The sequence below is a fragment of the Alosa sapidissima genome, chromosome 6 (genome assembly GCF_018492685.1).
Source record: "Alosa sapidissima isolate fAloSap1 chromosome 6, fAloSap1.pri, whole genome shotgun sequence".
NCBI classification, from domain to species: domain Eukaryota; kingdom Metazoa; phylum Chordata; class Actinopteri; order Clupeiformes; family Clupeidae; genus Alosa; species Alosa sapidissima.
The window spans coordinates 35,995,208-36,016,450 of record NC_055962.1 but is presented as its reverse complement, the minus strand read 5'-3'; the positions used below and the strand labels follow the sequence as shown (position 1 = coordinate 36,016,450).

The window sequence follows — 21,243 nt, the reverse complement described above, 5'->3', positions numbered from 1 at the left end:
CACCGTCTGTCCACAGTTTGAGGAAGTGGCAAACGCCTAAGTGAACATCCCCGCCCATGTGAATTATGTTTGCATTGATTGTGTAACTGTAAAAAACAACAACAACGTTCTCCCTTGGTTTACTTTTAATATGCCAATGCATATTTAATGTTTTGCACCGGCCTAACAAGAAATGGCATCTAAATCATTGTACTCGGTAAGTGTCATTGTTGGACCTAAATATAAATGCATTCGCTAGCACGCTAACATTGGCTAACTTATCTGTCATCAACTTCAAAATTGTGATGTACGTGAGCTAGTTGGTTATCCTGGAGACTTTTCCACGATGTGCCCATATGATCAAGTTCCTTTGGAAGAAAGTAACCTGAAAATGATTGAAATGGTAACTGTTAAGATACGATATTGGACAAAACAAAACTGTCAGAAAGCTCATTTTACTATGTGCTAACTGTATGCAAACTTCAATCGGTTGATAGGTCGGCATTGATTTAGTTTTACATCTGATAATCTACCATCCAGTATGTGCAAGATATAGGTCTATTTGCAAATTCTAGAATGCCCCTACAAGTCAGTTTTGGTAAGTCTGTTATTTTCCTCTGAAGCAAAGAGATCCTGTTCTGAAGAAGAGAGATGACTTTGAAGACGTTTTAGAAGAACGGAGGAACTCAAGTGATTTACGATATGCATTCAAGTGCTACACCCCCGTGCTCTACAAGAGCCTCAACCCGTGTAAACCCAGTATGCTAAAAAACATTGTCCTGCAGTCGGATCCTCTCCAATATGTAATTAATCAGGTAACATATCAACTTATGATGTGGTGTATCCATAGCCACTGTTAAACCTACAAGGCATTTAAGGTATTTGCGGGTAGAAGAGGTTTTACAAGAATATCATATGATACTTATACAGTATTGACTGATGTCTGACCTGTCAATTAATCTTAATTCCATGAAATAATTGCTGTCATTCAGCAGTGTTGAAATTACATCTTTACATTTAGCAGTGGTGACATTACAGTCAGTAATGCTACATTGCTGCACCTGTGTGTTTCCTGCCTTCCTGAGCTGTTTCTGTGTGCCAGGTGTGTGCGGAGTCAGGCGAGCCTGTGGAGCTGGTCCAGGAGGAGGCGGCAGCCATCTTGGAGGAGATGGCCCACCGACTGCAGCTCAGCACCGTCCGATTCTTTGCATTCGCCCTCAGCAAGGCCTTCAAGAGCCTGTTCCACAGTGTCTGTGTCAACGAGGAGGGCATCCAGAGGGTGGGCATTTACGTGTCAAATATACACAGGAGAAATGTTAAATTCCTAGAGCTATAGGTAGGAGATTTCACATAGCGGCCAACCTACAACTAAGCTTTTACCATCAAAAACAAAATCTTACACATCAACCTTTGTGGGCAGAAACATCATCAACAGAACAGCCTTCAAGAGCATTTCACCGGGATTGTCAAGTAGGCACCTTCCTTCATGGGTGTTTATATTGAATATATATATATATAGTATAAGTATATATACTCTTTTGATCCCATAAGGGAAATTTGGTCTCTGCATTTATCCCAATCCATGAATTAGTGAAACATACACAGCACACAGTGAGGTGAAGCACACACTAACCCGGAGCAGTGAGCTGCCTGCTACAGTGTCGCTCGGGGAGCAGTGAGGAATTAGGTGCCTTGCTCAAGGGCACTTCAGCCGTGGATGTGGGCATGCGCAATGCAGTGCTCAACCACTTCCCCCGCCCACATTTTTTCCTACTGGGTCGGGGATCGAACCGGCAAACCCTTTGGTTACAAGCCTGAAGCCCTAACCAGTAGGCCACGGCCCAGGACCAGGACACCTCCAGAATGGAATCAGAAAGATTCTGTTTCACAGTAAGGGTGTGACTGGGTGTTAAGGCTCTTTCATACCAAGTCTGAATTTTCTGATTAAATAATGGCACAAAGACAAATGTAGGTGATTAAATGCTTGTGTTCTTATTACCGTAGTCTTACACACATTACACACCTAGGACGAAAATGTGCAGTCAGAGATTGATTTTTCATTGCAATGATTGTTGTCTCTGATGTGTAAAGACTAATACAAGGATACAAGGATACAAGGAAGTTTATTGTCACATGCATATAGTTACTGGAAGTAAGAAATGCAGTGAAATTATGTCTGGTGTCAGCCTATTTGTGCATTAATGGGGGGGGTAAAAAGTGCAGTAGAAGAGGGGTTTAGTAGATTAAGTGGCAAGGGCTGCATAAAAAAGGTGGGGGAGGATTGGGATTGGGTGGGGGGCACCAACAAGGAGCACCCAAGAGCAACAGGGGCAAGGAAAAACTCCCTTACCAAGGAAGAAACCTTGGGCAGATCCACGGCTCAAGGGGCTAACCCAACTGCCAGGGGTCTTGGTGTGTGTGTTGGGGGGATGACAGGGGAGATGGGATAGTGTGCTGTGTATGTGGGGAGAGGGCAGTGTGCAATATGTGTGTTGGAGAAGCTTCCTCATGAGACAATGTGCTGTGTATTGAGGGGGGGGGGCAGTGTGCTGTAAGTATGTTGGGGATGTGTGTTGGAGAAGCTTCCTGATGAAATAATGTGCTGTGTATGTAGGGGGGGGGGGCAGGGACTTACTATTGCAAGCAGAGTACTGTATGTAATGTATGTGAGTGATGACAGTGAAGATGTGTGTGTGGGCGGGAGGGGAGTGGAGCAGTGACTGTGTGTGTGTGTGTGTGTGTAGTGTGTAGGTGGGTAGGTGGGGGCAGTGTGCTGTAAGTATGTAGAGGATGTGTGTTGGAGAAGATCCTGAAGACAATGTGCTGTGTATGTGGGGGGGGGCCATTGGGGGGGAAGAAAGGCTAGGCAATCAAGGACATGGGTAGATGGAGGAGAAATCAAAAATAATAAATAAAAAGTGTGCAAAAGTTGGAGAAAGTCAGATATGTGTGTGTGTGTGTGTGTGTGTGTGTGTGTGTGTGTGTGTTTTGACGTGTGATGAAATAAGAAAATAAATAAAAGGTCTGTAGCATAGGGAGAGGGATGTAAAAGTGTAAAAGTGCTAAAAGTCTTGTAGGTGTGTGTGGGTGTGTGGGGGGGGTCATGAGTGCTGAGGAGTGAATGAGTGCAAAGTCAGTATAGTGTGAGTTCAGAGTTGGGAAATGTTTGAGAGTGCTGAGGAGTGAATGTGTGCAAAGTCAGTATAGTGTGAGTTCAGAGTTCGGATGGCCTGGGGATAAAACCTTCTCCTGAGTCTCTCAGTTCTGGCTTTGTGACTACATAGGCGTCTTCTTGATTTCAGCGGTAGGAATAATCCATTGTTAGGATGAGAAGAGTCCTTCAGAATCTTTTGGGCTCTTAGGAGTACTCTTCTGGAATAGATATCTTGTAGAGCAGGGAGTTGAGTTCTTATAGTACGTTCAGCTGAGCGCACTACTCTCAGCTCTAATAAGAACACATGTATTTCATTTTGTGTATTTCAGTACTTTTGGGACAAAAAAACCCCAAAAAACAATTGGTTCTGCCTAGTTTGAATTTCTGCAGCCAACAACTAGAGCTACCAGGCAGCTACAGTGCTACACTCTGGGGGCATGAAGAGGGAGCAATGTTTGAAATTATAGTATATATAGAAAATTAAACGTTATGTAGATATATAATGTTTCAAATATACAGTACAGGAAAGATTAAATTTATTAGTTTATTTACATGTACCCAAAAAGTGTGAGCATGCAGCATCCTGGAAAAAGTTATTATTTTCAGTTGCACGCTCAGCTTAAATTTAGATAGTTGACATTAATAAATGAGTCAACTATCCAAAATATATTTATTTGTTGCGCTGCTATTTGGCCATCTACACCAAGATGAGCTGAAGAAGTTGTACTCATAATATCTGTTCTGAGTTGGCAGGTCTGAGTATTCCATTGTGCTACATGTACTTACATGGTTCCTTAAAATGGAGTAGAATATTCAAATTCAAAGGACTTTATTTTTCTGTTAGGAACTTCATGTGTGAAAAGCTTTAGTGCATACATATACATACATAAATACACATACAAACATACAAATAAAAAAATATACAGAATTTGTTTTTTCAAATATTCATAAGTCTGATGGATGCAGGCACAAAGCTTGACATGGCTCTTTTAGTCCTGAAGGAGAGAGATCTGTACTTCTGGCCTGAAGGAAGGAGACAGTCTTGGCTTTGTAGTGAGTGAGTGTTGTCCAAGGCTATAGTGGATATGCTATAGTGTAGTCACCTCCGAAACATCAAGCCAAGAAGATACCAAGTCTTTGGTTTTCTTTTCTAGCCCAGTGTTCTGTAACACATACTGTACCAGAAGTCATGAGGAAAAACTCTGACACCCTTCACTGTGTTGCTATAGCTTACCACAAATGACAAATAGATTCTGAAATAAAACTCACTGGAGCGTATACCCATTTCAAATAGATTCTGAAATAAAGCCCACTGGAGCGTATACCCATTTCAAGGTGATCTTTTCTCTGTGATTGACAGCTTCAACAGGCTATACATGAACATCCGGTGGTGCTTCTGCCCAGCCACCGCTCATATATGGACTTCCTCATGATGTCATACATCTTGTACACGTATGACCTCACGCTGCCGGTCATCGCTGCAGGAATGGGTATGTTATAGAGGATCATGAAAACATTGCAGATAAAGGATGTTACCATTAACACATCGCATAGATCAGAGATCACAGTAGACAAGATTGAAATTGAACGAATTGTATAAAATACATTTCTGTGGACAAAAGAAATCTACCTAATCATAATTAATGAATGAATGAATTAACCAATCAATTGTGAATTAATAGATTTTTGTGATCCATGCAGATTTTATGGGAATGAAGTTTGTTGGGGAAATGCTACGCATGTCAGGAGCCTTTTTTATCCGCCGATCCTTTGGTGGAGACAAGCTTTACTGGGCTGTGTTCTCTGAATATGTCAAGACAATGCTCAGGGTGAGGGATGCCGTTTAAATCCTTCCCCCAACCATTTTGTTGACATTTTTCTCGTCCAGTTATTGCATGTCCTGCATCTAATATCTACTTTTATTGTTTGTGTTCCTATTTGTCCATTTGTCCAGAATGGTTACGCTCCAATTGAATTCTTCTTAGAAGGCACAAGAAGCCGCACATCAAAATCACTAACACCAAAGACAGGTAATGCAGTATTACATGGATTTTTTTGTGTTTGTTCGTAGGTTAAAAGCAATAACTGAAAACTTTGGAGAACCTTTTATTTTTTTTTGTGTGCGGCTGGTCATTGTGTTAGTAAGAGGTCCAAATGAAACCTTTTAGTATGCAAAGCCAGACGCTCCTGTTATTGCTCTTGTCGTTTCTATGGCTCTGGAAATAGACGCCAGGTTGACAGAGAATCGCATTTCTGCTGCAATCATCAGATTTTCTGGCTGCCTTGTTTGGTGAAATGTGCCAGGGACCTTTTCACCAAAAAAAAAAAACAAAAAAAAAAATTCTGAAACAGTTGGGCTGTATGATTTGTCACAAAGTGATTTAAATCCCTCAGATTATTCGTGAAGAAAATCACTGTAACAAAGTTAGTGTTGTTGTCATGTGGCTTTGCATCTGTCAAAGTGATCCATCTTTAAATGTTAAACGTTTATGAAAATGTAAGCCGCTGTCTAGGCAATGTTCCTCTCTCACATTGCACTCTCCTCTCTTCCTTCTTTTCTCTTTTTGTTTTTCTAACGGTTTCTTCCCTATTTCTCTTTCTGTTGTGATGTATTTCCCTCTCTCTCTTGTTCTCTCTCTCTCTCTCTCTCTCTTCCACACATACACACACATTCTCTCCTTCCCTTTGTGAAGTCCTGCTCTTTTTTTTCTAATCCAGGCCTGTTGAATATTGTGATGGAGCCCTTCTTCAAAGGCGAGGTGTTTGACGTCAGCCTGGTGCCCGTCAGCATCAGCTACGAGCGGGTGCTTGAGGAGGCGCTGTATGCCCGCGAGCTGCTCGGCGTGCCCAAGCCCAAGGAATCCACCTCGGTGAGACGGGCATGTCTGCATGATTGACACCACCTTGTTGTGCACATCAGCCTTCTCTGTGCAGCTCTCCGTACTGTGTGAAAGCTGTAAACATGGTGTGAAAAGCACTGCTAGGGGGAAAAAAATCTGAGTGGAGCTATGTATGTTCAATCTGTTTTGTACAACAACAAAAAAAAAACCTGTGTCAGTTCACCAAATGTTTTCAGTTGAATTTAGTTGCGCTGCCTGGAAAGTTTTTCAGCAACACATTTGAAACTTAGAACTTAGAACTTGAAACTTAGAACTTTCATCATGTGGCGTAATGTTGCATGATTACATCACATCATTTCAGATGACTTCTCATCCCATGGATGGGATTTTGTATTTCTTTTGCCTCAGGGTCTTTTGAAAGCGAGGAAGGTCTTAAGTGAAGACTATGGTAGCATGCATGTGTATTTTGGACAACCAGTGTCAGTTCGCAGTCTGGCCCAAGGCCGCATTAACCGCTCCCAGTACAACCTTGTGCCAAGGTGAGTTATCACTGTTCACACATTATTATCACCAGGCCACCAGCTCCTCTTGGGCCTTTGGGGGCCAAAGTTCTTTTCCAAGTTGGTGTAGCAGTGGTTGCAGACAAGCAGCCCTTATTTTATTTAGTGGTTATGGGTTATGGTATTTAGCAGACGCTTTTGTCCAAAGCCACTTACAGAATATGATTCAAAATAGTAATAATAGCAATATCAAATATTAATAATGAAAATAAACAAATACTATATATATATACCGTATGAATTCATTAATTAATTACCCTATTGACGTGGCGTAATTAATATCAAAGTGAACTTAATTGCACTTAGCAAACGACTCTGTGCAACAGTTATGACAATGCAGTGGTCCTTGACGGCTTTGTTCTCTGTGTTTGATCAGACATATTCCTAAGAAACCGGCTAATGGTATCCAGAGCTTTGTGAACGACGCTGCATATCAGCTGGTGCGCCTGCAGGAGGAGAACATGGTTCTAAAGCCCTGGGTTCTGATCGCCACGTTCCTCATGCAGAATCTGGAGGGGATGGAACTCTCCCAGCTCGTAGAGCAGACTGTTTGGCTAAGGGATCTGGCGCGATCCTTTGGAGCCTTTCTCGACTGGCCAGGTAAGGAAGTTTGACATTCGTATAAGTGCTTGGCTCTGCTCATGGCCTCATGTTGAAAGGATGTTGGCTAACCAGCTCCTTAGTTGAACCGCATTTTGGATCACGATTCGTCTTTTGTGGAATACACTGGGTTTAAATTTAATTTAATTTGACATTATTTTCTGAGTGCCATGTAACTTTGTTTGCTTGTCAGTATAGTATGTGACCGCAATTCTGACATGTTTTTCATTTCTTTTTAAAATTCTTTTTTGCATAGTGTATTTGTGTCAAATGAGTCATAACTGTGTATCATGTAACAAGACTAACAGCGGCAGTAAGAATAGTAGGGAGACAGCCTGTCCTTAGCATACCTTTAGTGTGAGTCAGACTTTGATGGTAGGATCAGTGTGTGTGACAGGGTATTGTTGGGCACGCACGCTCGTCAGCCATGATCTGATCAGATGTGACGTCCCCCACTCACCATCAGAACAATGACATGTGTGAGACGTGACGTGCTCAAGCACCCTGAGGAGCAGCTTTCTCACGAACGTGTGCGTGTGTGTGTGTGTGTGTGTGCGTGTGCGTGCATGTGCGTGCGTGCAAGTGTGTGTCTGGGTGTGTGTGCGTGCGTGCAAGTGTGTGTCTGGGTGTGTGTGTGTGTGTGTGTGTGTGTGTGTGTGCGTGCGTGCAAGTGTGTGTCTGGGTGTTTATGTGTCCGGGTATGTGTAGTTGTGTGTGTGTGTGGTAGGGGGTAATGCGTGTGTCTGAGAATGTGTAGTGGTGTGTGTGTGTGTTGGGGGGGAGGTTTAGTTATGTGTAGTTGTGTGTGTGTGTGGGGTAGTTATGTTTGCGTGTCTGTGTGTGTGTGTGGGGTAGTTATGTTTGTGTGTCTGTGTGTGTGCTAAAGCCGTGTGTGGCAAACGGGGGGGTATCGGCTGAAGGCTCCTCTCTGCCACCTGCCCCTCGTACTCATCTCTCTGCCCGTCTCTGCCCATCTCTACCCATCTCTGCCCATCTCTGCCCATCTCTGCCCATCTCTGCCCATCTCTGCCCATCTCTACCCATCTCTGCCCATCTCTGCCCATCTCTGCCCATCTCTGCCCATCTGTGTGCGTCTGTGTGCGTCAGCGGGTGCCAGCCTGCGTTAATCACCGTGGAGCTGTGCAGGAGCTCTGTGTTGTGACATTCACACCAGGCGCTCTGCTGTGCACTCAACCCCCCACCCACACGCTGTGCCCCCCCCCCCCACACACGCTGCGCTCCGCCACGTCCCCCCCCTACATCTCCACTCTCATGCCACTGCCTCCAACAGCGCTTTGGTATTCAGTATCTGCCCAACAATTTCCATAAAAGCATCTAATGCACCATATATTCCTAAATATGTATTTTAGATACATATTTTACATACATATCTCAGTTTACTTATTGTAGAAACTAAATCCAAATTAATCCATCCATGACCCGGTTTAGCAGATTTACCTTTCCTGGTGGAATCAATACATATTTCTATTGATGATCACCTTGGTTATTGTTTGGGTTTAGAGCACATTTTTTGGTCTTCATTAAAACATTCAAACAATTGTATCCACGGAACCCCAAATATGTGCCACAAAACTGTATGAGGAAAAGGCATCTTCACCATTACTTGCCCAGCTTTGCTTGCAGTTGTGTTGTGTACCACGAGCAAAATCATGGCAAAAACAAGAAGTGAAGTTGCCATCTGCCATCTATTAAAATGGAAGATCACTGACGGATCTATCCAGACTGCAAAAAGTCAACACTGGCTGCTGAGCATCAGAAATGAGGGATTGTTAAACACTTTGTGCTTTTTTTGAGATTGTCGTCATTGTTGTCATGTCAGTGTTGCTCTGATTTCAATAAAATGTAGTTCATTTGCAGCAACTTTTAACCCTTAGAACCCGATTGACGCAAAGTGCGTCAAAAAACACACCCTTTCTTCTCTGTTACATTGCTCCGCGACTGTTCATCGCAGCGAGATGAAACCTTTATAGCATGACAGAAAAGAAGTGGGGCTTTCCAAAGAGACTAGGCACTTGTCTGTACGATCAAGTATGAAAATTTAAAAAAATCATGAAATTAAATCAAATAGCATCATATTTACAGTCTATACTTCTCTGCGTTCACCTGCGCACCCATTACTCTCGTTTGAATTACACGTGAACCCGTGATCTCATAGATATGGCACGCATATCAGATGAAAGAGGAGACACAGGGCTATTATTGGTACCATGTATATCGATCCTTCTGGCTTATAAAAACAGACGAAGTGACTGCAAAATATTAACGTCGTGTACACAAACCAACGCTGCACACCCATTACTCTCGTTTGAATTACTCGCGGACCCGTGATCGGATAGATATGCCACGCATGTCAGATGAAAGAGGAGACACAGAGCTATCATTTGATACCAAGTACATCCTTCTGGGTTATAAAACAGACGAAGTGACAGCAAAATATTAACTTCATATAGCTGGACTTACCCCACGTTTTTGTCTGTTTTTGTGGCAAAGCATGTTTATAATCCAACGCTATCGTGTGTTTCTCTACGGCAAAGCATGTTCATAATCCGGTTTTGAAATCCTAGCAAATTCCTGCATGACATCCAATTCAAGGCTCACATTGCATCCCAATTTGTTGACCAAAGAAACACCTTTTTTGCCTTTACTTTGTTCATGGCAATGCAGTAAAAAGTTGAGAATCATTATGGCACACATGCTAACACACAAACTTGGGTCAAGTCAGGTCAGATCAGTTTGTGACATAGATATGGAGCGCAGAAAGGTCATTTTTCATCACTAAATAAAAAATGGCATTTATTTCCATAAATCACACACCACATATTTCTGTAAATTGCTCAGCCCCAGAGTATCCCTCCATTGCCCGATTCAGGACAGTCTGCCCTACACACACATGAAATGCATGTAGAGCTATGAGCTTGCTGTGGTGAGATACAGGTCAAAATATAAGAATTTTTATAATACGCTCTTTGCCTTGTTCCTCACATAGTCTCATTTTATCTTTATATGGCTTAGTTGGTAGAAATAGGATTTTGGCTTGTGTCCTTTGGAAATATACAGAGCCCTAAAGGGACATGTGCCAAAATGTTATTTATTTATTTTTTTTTTACTGATGCTCTCCACCAGACAGTTTTGCGTGTGTGCCAGAACATGTGTGTGCACACCAGAAACTCAAAGCCCTTAAGAGAACATGGGCACACTTTTTGTTGTTGTACGTTTCTGGTGCGCACATGTCCCATCAGGGGCTCCGTAGATATTTGATGAAATCTGATGATGTATAAGATCTCTGGACAGTATGTCACAGACAAAATAAACAATGAAATGAGTCTACTCACTTTCTCCGCTCACTTCTTCCTGGACACATCCCTCAGTGCTGTTGTTGACCAGTTCCATTTGACCAGTTTGATGTGTTTAGTCAGTGCTGCAGAGTGGCATATTACAGTGTATGCATATTTCAGTAACGCCCAGTGTGTCCTTCCGACGTTTGATGTGTTTAGTCAGTGCTGCAGAGTGGCATATTACAGTGTATGCATATTTCAGTAACGTCCAGTGTGTCCTTCCGACGTTTGTCCCTCACGTTCTCCACCTAGAGCACAGTTCCGCCAGTAAGGTGGTGTCGTCCAGCCTGTCCCTGCACCGTAACCTGGTGAGTGTGAGCGGGGGGCAGGTGCGTCTGCAGGTGGGGCAGCCGACGGGTGCGAGCGCGGAGAGCCCGGAGGCGGCGCTGTTCGAGCAGGCGGTCAGCGCTCTGTCCTGCGCCTCCTACAGGAACCAGATCCTGCACGTCTTCCTGCGGCCGGCACTCCTTGCCGTGGCTATGCAGGCCGCCGCCTCCTCCAGGAAAGGTAAGCCGCGTGGGCCGGACGGTGGGCCGAAGATCATAGTTCAAATGGAGGAGCTATCTGTCAATGTATCAAATGAAGTGTGAAATACAAAAAAGGATCAAGTCCCTATGCACAGGCTTCTGATTTCCAGGTGCTGGTAATGTGCAGTCGTCAGTAAAATTCAGAAAAGTGAAAGTGAACCTGATGAAGCAATGGCGAAACGCTCACGTCGTTCACTGAAAAATAAACCAGCTAAATAAGTCCACCAGTGTGTGGTGATCTTTCACTTTTCTGAAATTTAAGTGTGAAATACACTTGTGGGTCACTGAATTAGTGGTGTACTACTACTACTACTACACACACACACACACAAATACACACATGTGCACACACACAACAATTGCACATTGGCGGAGGAAAGTGGAACTGATCAACAGTATAAAGAAGGAAAAAAAAGTTTTGCCCTAAAATATTTATCTATTTTGTCTGGCATTGTCTGTCATGGTCTGTCTTCTTGATGGAAAATGTGTAGTGAAGCTGAGCTCATGATTGCATCATGGCTGTCATGTCATCTACTCTTCTGAAGTGCCACTTTTTCCCCCACTGTAGAAGAGGTCTACAACTGCTTCAGCTTCCTGCGGAACATGTTCTCTAACGAGTTCATCCTCTGTCCCGGAGAGGCCGTGCAGGTGAGCGACCCCGACCCTCACAGTGTCACGGCAGGGTGTGAGCGTTTGCGTGAGCGTTTGCGTGAGCGTTTGCGTGTGCCTGGTGGATTCCCACCTGAATGTGCTTGTCACTGACCAGGTGCTGTTTTCTTCCCCTATTCTGGCCACAGAGGAGTTCACGTTTGGTTGGATGCTAAAAACAAAATGGCCAAGCTGAGTGGTGTGTTTGTGTGTGTTCCCATGGCTGATGGATACCTCTTTGAAGTTTGTGGTGATTTGTCGTCTCCAAATAACCCCAGTAGTACCAGTAGTTAGTAGTGTCCAGTAGTTATTAGGCGTACTGCGCTCCACGTATGGGCTGTTTCTGTTGATGGAGAAACCCTCTGTAGCAACACTTTAGATTAGAGTGCAGCAGACCGTGGAACACTAGCTACTCCCATGGGGGATTAAAGAGCCTTCAGCTTCTATGTGTGTGTGTGTGTGTGGTGTGTGTGTGTGTGCGTGCGTGCATGCGTGTTTGTGTGTGTGTGTGTGTGTGTGTGTGTGTGTGTGTTCTTTTCACAGGACTTTGACGAGGCATGCTACTTGCTAATGAAGTGCGGGGCGGTGCAGATGCTACAACAGGGGGTTGTGAGCGTGGAAAAAGGCCAAGCCACCCTGTCCTTCCTCTGTGCCATACTAGAGCCTTTCCTACAGGGATACCAGGTACGCTTCTGTTGGCCCACGTTTGATTTAAGCTTTGGAGGGTTCATGAGAAACACTCACCCACTCACCATGTTAGCCATGATTAGAGCAAGACTTTTAACAGAGACTTGGCTTCAAATATCCTGTCAGAACATTATGGTGAGCATTGGAGTGGAAGTAGTGGCATTTTGGTTTTGATGATCTCAGTCAATATTTTCAATTGTTGGCAGCCAGTGGTCATAATAGTCAACAGTAATGTAATGGCATATTGTCCAGATTACAGTTAGATAGATAGATAGATAGATACTTTATTGATCCCCAGGGGAAATTCAAGTTGGGCAGTTGGGCAGCCGTGGCCCACTGGTTAGCACTCTGGACTTGTAACCGGAGGGTTGCCGGTTCGAGCCCTGACCAGTGGGCCGCGGCTGAAGTGCCCTTGAGCAAGGCACCTAACCCCTCACTGCTCCCCGAGCGCCGCCGTTGTAGCAGGCAGCTCACTGCGCCGGGATTAGTGTGTGCTTCACCTCACTGTGTGTTCACTGTGTGCTGTTTGTGTTTCACTAATTCACCGATTGGGTTAAATGCAGAGACCAAATTTCCCTCACGGGATCAAAAAAGTATATATGCTTACTTGTACTTATACATGAGGTTTTTGGTAAAGTCCCTTTAATGATGCACAAAAGCTGTTATTTTAAGAAATGTGGGTGCCCTTTTAAAGGAACACAGCAGCATGTTGGTTAATTAACTTATCTGTCATCTCCCCCAGAGTTAGATAAGATGATACGTACCCTTCTTGTCTCTGTGCCTGCAGTAACTCAGTCTGACGCTCCTACCGTTAGCCTAGCTTAGCATAGCTACCGCACCTACCGTTAGCCTAGCTTAGCATAGCTACCGCACCTACCGTTAGCCTAGCTTAGCATAGCTCATTGAGGTGGGCAGAACCAACTAGCCTATCTCCCAAAAGTGACAAAACTCTAATATTATTAGATGTATTTACAAAACTCTAACATTATTACATGTATTTACATGTTGTGACTGGTATAATTACCGTGTGTACATATTCCAATGTAAAATGAGATGCAGCATTTTCTAAGCATGTACACACACGGAGACGTGAAGGGTGTGTTTCATCTTCTCTAACTCATGGCGAATAAGCTGATTTCCCAAAATATTGGCATGTTCCTTTCAGACAATACCCTGCAGGGATGATGGTGCTGTTAGTATTGAACTCCACAAACGCACTGCTTTTCTCAGTGTTGTTTTTGTTCTGTGTTTGCGTGTCAACGTGTGTGTTTGTGTGTCAACGTGTGTGTTTGTGTGTCAACCTGTGTGTTTGTGTTTGTGTTTGGGTGTGTGTCTGCACACAGGTGGTGTGCCGATACCTCTATGAAGAAGCCACTGACAACCTCACGGAGAGACAGTTCATCCCTGCTGTTAGGAGTTTTGCTGTAAAGCTCCACTTAACAGGTGTGTGTGTGTGTGTGTGTGTGTACATGCATGCACATGTGTGTGTGTGCGCGTGCGTGTGTGTACATGCATGCTTGTGTGTGTGTGTGTGTGTGTGTGTGTGTGTGTGTGTGTACGTACATGGATGCGTGTGTGTGTGTAATGTGTGTGTGTGTACATGCATGCGTGTGTGTGTGTTTGTGTGTGCTGACTTCATCTGCATGCTGGGACAAATCTGCAAGAGTCCTTATATTTTCATGACTTGGGATGAAGGCATCTGTTAAAGAATCCAATAACCACCATTCTACGAAATGTATCGTCTTATTATTTATTATGCTTTAAATTATTTTGTAATGATATAGCATTGTTGTACCAAATCCAAATTTGTGAACATGCCAGGTAGGACCTAGTTAATTGTTGGTTGACAAGGTCTAAATGTCTATAAGAACCCAGTGCAAATTCTACTGCCCTCTAGCTGTTTTGAGTGGAAGTGCACGTGTTGATAGCTGTTCTCTCTGTGGTGGTCATCCCAGGCAGCCTGCGATGCTACGAGGCGCTGTCCTCTGACCTACAGAAGAACGCCCTGGCCGCTCTGCTCAGACTCAACGCAGTCAAGAAGGTCAAAACGTAAGGGACTCCGTAGAACTGTTAGCCTGAATCCTTAGTTGTGAGTGACCACTGTTAGAGAGAACATCATGTCATGTTGGATGTTTATGTGTGCACTTTCAGGCCTGATCAGGTCGTACTCAAAGTGAACAAGCTTGCAGTGAACTCTCTGGAAGACACTTTAGGTAAGCGTTTGCAAAATTGTCATATTTTCAATGAAATGTTTGAAACTCTAGTTCACCATAACATATAATGGGTATAGTAACTAGTAACTTGTCCATACCTTTCCTATAATGACCAATAATAACAATTGATTTGTGATTACTGTTGCCCTTGGTTGCATCTGGACAAATGTAAACATGTGAGATGATAATATTGGTAATAATGGATTATAATGATGATAACTCATCGTCCTACCATTGTCTACAAAGGGCCAGCCTTCTGTCTTACCGAAGACATATCTACACAAAATGATATTAGGGGATTTGAGTGTACTTTGGTTGGCCGATAATCAGAAGAACCAGTGGCATCGACAAGTCCAAAATAAATATAACCTTTTATTATTTGAGAGGATTAATGCAGTTGTGTTTCTTGTGAGCCATGGTCTCTGGCCTTAAGTGGGTGCCCATAAGCTGTGGAGCAGGACTCATGTTGAGCAAATAATAAATTCAAAAGTTATTTTGCTAAACAAGTAGGAAGGGGATTATAAATATATTTGTGTATACTGAATGAATCAGGGGCATCACCACGGTGATGAAGAGCTTCCTGCTTTTGGGATACTCGGGTACAGATCCGATGCTGTGAGACAGAGAGGATAACACAACGCTTCATGTTGCTATTCTCATCACCATGAGTGTCAGAGCTGGCGTCGGCTGTCTCTCTGCCTGCCTTCAAACGCCCATGCCTGTGTTCCCATGGAAAAAAAATATAAACACCTCAACACAACTCGGTGTGTTGCCCTACATAGAGCAGCAACGCCTCTCTCTCTCTCTCTCTCTCCCTCTCTCTCTCTCTCTCTGCACATACCTCTGACCCACTTAAGCGGAAATTGTGTTTATTTTAATACGGCTGATGAAGAACAGATAGCAGATATCGGCACGGTTCTCTCGGCTTGGGTAGAACCAGAGGGTTGTTCTAATCCTGTCTGATGTTATTTTTATTTATTTTCATTTATTTTCCATCCGTCAATCAGGGGGTAAGATTCCGACCCAGAAGCCTGTCCTCGCCCGACTGTGAGCCCTTGGCTGTTCCCAGCGCTCCGAAGTCAGAGATTCTGGAGAGCAAGCGAGCTGGATCCGCCTTCATTAGCATAAAGCCACATTTTCCAGGACTGCACCATTTTTTCTCTCCAAACTACAAAGACTGTTTGTCATCAACTTGTGTGTGTGTGTGTGTGTGTGTGTGTGTGTGCGTGTGCGTGTGCGTGTGTGCAGTACAAAGAGACTTCACAGGAATTCTCGTCATCAGGGACGCACTTTTTGTAGATGACAAAAAAACTGCCTGTGTTCTCATTTCTCTTTGACGATTAATGTACAGGAGAGTTAGCTCCACCTGTACATGTACGCTTGCAATTAACGCATATCTCTAACAGTTTCCTTTAACATGCTGGTGTGCTGCCAAATGCACGGAGACTCGACACATTCAGAGGCAAAGCAGGTTGGCATGAACACAAGGGACAGACCTGTTTTTACTCAAAAAAAGGGGATTTTTAGTTTTTGCACACTGTATTTATTTGTTTGCATGACGTTTTGAAACCTGTTTTTCCCTAGCATTAATGCAAAGAGATCATGGCCTTTCTTTTTTAAAAAAAATAACATCACTTGAAGTCTATTTTCAATACCTTAAATAATTATGTGAATATTGAAGAATTATGGGAATCAGAAAGAAGTCACGTGTAACATGAATCAAGCCAAGCAGCGATCATGCCAATAGACTACTTTAGTGTGTTTACATTCCCCTCACTGTCATTATGTGACAACTTGTGTCTGTGTTTAGAGAGATCTATTCTGAATGCTTTTATCGTAGCATTTTACAAGATACGAAGAAGGTGGGGCCCATAGCTCTGCCTGGGGTGTGTTCTGATTTGAGCATACATGTCATCAGTTCTCCGCTGTGCTCAGGAAAGCTATTTCTGAAATTATACATGAAATGTTCCAGAACATTAGGACGATGTTCTGTGATGACAAATTGGAAACTACATGTTTCTTTGTTAGGACTTCAATGAAATCCTTTTGGAGAAAATAGAGAAATTCTTGGTGTGAGCTCTCTTAAGTGGCTTCCTTTTTGGTGTTTGCTTTAAATACTAGTTGGTCTATTTTTGTTTGTAACTGAATAATTTCTGTTACTTATTATGTGAACTACTGTTTACCAATGCTGAGGTCAAATGGAGATGTTCAGTATGCAGGTTTCAAGGGTTTGGAAAGCACTCTACTGCGAGGGCTTGTGCCAAAGCGAAGGGTCCACTTTAACACGCCTCCTCAGTCCTCACAAAGTCCAGCACTAACAAAAAACAAACGCTTAACCTTTCCAAATAGTTTGCCCTGTGTCAATTTCTAGGACAATACTGTGTGTGTGTGTGTGTGTGTGTGTGTGGTGAGTGTTTGTGTGTGTGTGTGTGTGTGTGTGTGTGTGTGTGTGTGTGTGTGTGTTTAATGTGTTGTGTCATTGGGTCACTTTTTCCTTAGTATCACATGCTAGCGTTAACTACGTTTCTGTGGTCTGTGTAAAGAGCTTGTGAGACTCATGAGGCTGTGAATGAACAGACATTAAAGCTTTACACAATAAAACATCTGGGCTCCTTCCTGATTCATTTAGAGGCTGCTTAGACCTCTACCTCTATGCTTCTATTATGGACCCACACCACTCATGGACATCTCACAGTAAAACAAACTGCACATGGCCGAGACAGACCCCTAATGAGACTTGAGTGGGCAGGGCGATATCACCCAGTGGTGTAGGTGGCTGTGTTTCCGTGATCTGACCACTAGATGGCAGGCCTGTTATTTCATTGGTTCAAGATTAAGTCCTCAGCCATTATCTTAGTATCTTAGTCCAGCTGCAATGTCCAGGTGTTTTTGTAGAAAATGTGTCTGTTTTTAGTAATTTACCAAAGTGAGCAAGCATGTCCACCCATTACATGATCAACTGTCAAAACACTGCTGGTTTATTTAGGTAAGTAAAGGCATATGCAGTAGATACACTCTTCATGTACATAACAATGATAAATCTGTTTACTCCACACACATATATACTGTAGGCTACTATACAAAATATTACTTGTCATGTAGCTCAGCAAGTGCTGGCCTATTTTACACCTCGTGTTGGAATGCACCATCTTTCAAGCTTTATTTCACACAACATAAGGTGTCTCTTGCCTCAGCTGGAAGTGAGGTTTTCGGCCATCGCAGGTTGCGACAGTGTAAAGATAGCATGTACATACTCCGCACAGAAAGAAAGCAAGACAGCAAGTGGCCACGTGCTTGCTGAAGGACCCCATCATCAGCCTCCATCCCCCGCATGTTCTGTGGACTATTTGAGGAGATGCCTGCTGAACAGCAGCTGTCTCGTCTACAGCACACATCCTTTTCATAGTTTTCAGCCTGCGCAAGGGAGGGGCCCCATTAGTTATCTGCTATCTGCTGTGTTGTTCTCTCTCTCTCTCTATCTATCTATCTATCTCTCTCTCTGTCTCTGTAGACCATATTCTCAAAAGGGTGGTTGTGCACAGTGGGACTTTCTAGAAACTGCCACTTTGACAGGAAAATAAATAATGGCTGCTCTGACGGAGACCGCGACGAGGTGACAGCTCGGAGAAGATTGAATAAAATTCAATAGAATCTAATTGGAGTGGTGAGTGAGTTCATCCCTGGGGGACACATCTCTCTTTATTTTCCTCATGATCTCTGAAATACTCACACTTTATCAGGGAGAGCAGAGGAACAGGGCTCTGCAAAATAAATGAGGCTGGTCAGAAGGCTCGGGCACACACACACACACACACACAAACATATCCATCTAAGTAACAAATATTCTTCTTGACCAGGCCTTAAGCCTTAAGCCTTTCTAAACCCACGCAGCTTATATGCACCAGACTCCCCCCCCACACACACACACTGATTATATCAACAAGTCTGCAGAATGAATAATGTTATGCTTGCAGAAATCAAAGCAGAAATATATCAATTGGTAGCCCCTGTTTGGAGATTTGGGGATTCATGAAAAAGGAATGAGGTTGTTAGCCTGACGAGCCAGACCCACATTAAAATGTAGGGTCTGGGCACTCACCGTTCGCAGTGCTCAGTCCGAGGGATGGGATAATCAGTTGTCTTTCAAATTCCCTCTGCACGCAATAGGACAGCGCTCTGAGTCCTATGCGTTTTCCCACCAGCGGAGCTAGTTGGCTAGTTCAAACTTTTGGCAACTTAAAACAAGCTTAACTCGTGTCACACTGTTGGCCAACAGCAACATCCATCTTCTTTGTTTTCAAGTAGCAGGGAATTCAAGCCAAACCGTTGCAACTCTGCCATCAATCATTATGTTAAGCCCGCCTAACGACTCTATACACGATTTGATTGGCCTGATAGAAGTTTAATGTTTCGAGCTCACAAGCCAACGGAGAGTTGCTAGACTAGCCCTGGAAGCAAATGTAATTTGCTGCCGCTAGGGTGCGTTTAGATTTCTAGGCTATGAGGTTGTTGCACAGACACCAAGATACCGGATAGCATATTCTAGAATATAATATTATTCTAGTCTTACCAGAGTGGATCTCTGATTGGACATGTGCTGAGAGACCATATGCTGAGAGAGATCATATGCTGAGAGAGACCATATGCTGAGAGAGATCATATGCTGATATGCTGAGAGAGACCATATGCTGAGAGAGATCATATGCTGAGAGAGACCATATGCTGAGAGAGATCATATGCTGATATGCTGAGGGAGACCATATGCTGAGAGAGACCATATGCTGAGAGAGATCATATGCTGAGAGAGATCATATGCTGAGAGAGACCATGAGAGAGACCATATGCTGAGAGAGATCATATGCTGAGAGATCATATGCTGAGAGAGATCATATGCTGAGAGAGACCATGAGAGAGATCATATGCTGAGAGAGACCATATGCTGAAAGAGATCATATGCTGAGAGAGACCATATGCTGAGAGAGATCATATGCTGATATGCTGAGAGAGACCATATGCTGAGAGAGATCATATGCTGAGAGAGACCATATGCTGAGAGAGATCATATGCTGATATGCTGAGGGAGACCATATGCTGAGAGAGACCATATGCTGAGAGAGATCATATGCTGAGAGAGACCATGAGAGAGACCATATGCTGAGAGAGATCATATGCTGAGAGATCATATGCTGAGAGAGATCATATGTTGAGAGAGACCATGAGAGAGATCATATGCTGAGAGAGACCATATGCTGAAAGAGATCATATGCTGAGAGAGACCATATGCTAAAAGAGACCATATGCTGAGAGAGATCATATGCTGAGAGAGACCATATGCTGAGAGAGATCATATGCTGACAATACACAGCAATCCATATTTTTATGGAACAGATAATGGGATACTTATAAAGGTATAAACTGGAATTAATTAATTGGGGGCTCAGGCAAGGTATTTACCGGTATGTCTTTTTTTAGAAGCATGTGTGCTGACTCTTGTACACAGACACTGACACACACACACACACACACACACACACACACACACACACACACACACACACACACACACACACATACACACACCCGCATACACACACACAGACACACACACTTGTGTGAATTGAAGTACCATAACCTCTTCTCCACTCTCCCAGACTGTCGACACTGCATAAACATACAGTCTTGTAAATGGCATCAGGTGAGAGTATCTGCAGTGTTGCTGAAACGGGGCAATCCTCCAATTTAATGGAACAGATAATGGAATGCTGATATTGGATAAGCAAGAAAATATGAATTACTGGACCATGTTTTTTTCCATGCCCCCAAGCAGTCTACTTTATGGAAACAAGACTGAAAAAACATTGACTCAGCATAAAGCTTCTTATGCCCGTCCTCATTCCCTAGGCCTGTGATGAAGTACGAGTGCAGCTACCATGGACTTGACCCAAGTTATCCAACCAGATGTGCTCTCTGTTTTCTCTCTCTTTAGCAAAGTGTGTCCTTATTGTCACAGGGCATCTTTTCAGGCCTCAGGCTTAGGAGCAGAGCTAGATATGGAATTACAGATGGCTTCATGAGATTTTTTGGGACATCCATTCATATGTCATTTTAGACTCTCTCTCTCTCTCTGATTCTTAGTTGTAGTGAAGAGTTGGTGGAGGGGAAATTAAAAGTGTTCTTTCTTTCTTTTTTCTGTCTGTTTTTCTTTCTTTCCACTTTACTTGGGAACAAAGCACAAAAGGTTGGAGATAAAAGTAGGCATGTTTTTACTCCTGCCCATGACTCCAAACTAGTTTGTTTCTAGAACTCATTGGAGCCACTTTATTCAAAATGATTAAAAAAATGTCCTTGTCTGTAGCAACATGATACTCTTAATAAATACGATTTAAAATCCCGTGCGCCACTTCTGTCTCGGCCAGAACTCTCCAGAGCTCCAGAATTACAATCTAGAATCTATTTCTATCACCAGGTGCATTGTGGGAACAGTATTTAATCAGTGCTGCTCATAACGCATTACCTTCCCCACCCCCTGGGCTACAGAACTGCATTTCGGCATTACAGGAAATTTAATTATGAAATTACACAGCGGCAGGTTGATCAGCACAATTTAAATTAGTGAGTACACACAGCATTAGCCACTGCGCACTGTGGCCTCTGCCAATTAGCATGACGAAATTAGTTC

The 21,243-nt window shown here is 43.4% G+C and overlaps 1 protein-coding gene across 1 annotated transcript; it reads left to right on the top strand.

Annotated features, from left to right (window-relative positions):
• Positions 1-4: 4 nt before the first annotated feature.
• Positions 5-17,194, top strand: gnpat (glyceronephosphate O-acyltransferase). The gene is made up of 16 exons (XM_042095191.1): positions 5-196; positions 603-794; positions 1,082-1,258; positions 4,494-4,623; positions 4,835-4,962; positions 5,088-5,163; positions 5,852-6,003; positions 6,382-6,512; positions 6,910-7,133; positions 10,742-10,996; positions 11,585-11,664; positions 12,208-12,348; positions 13,695-13,794; positions 14,307-14,400; positions 14,503-14,564; positions 15,572-17,194. The coding sequence occupies exons 1-16, from the start codon at positions 173-175 to the stop codon at positions 15,613-15,615; spliced, it is 2,010 nt and encodes a 669-aa protein (XP_041951125.1). The 5' UTR covers positions 5-172; the 3' UTR covers positions 15,616-17,194.
• Positions 17,195-21,243: the final 4,049 nt, after the last annotated feature.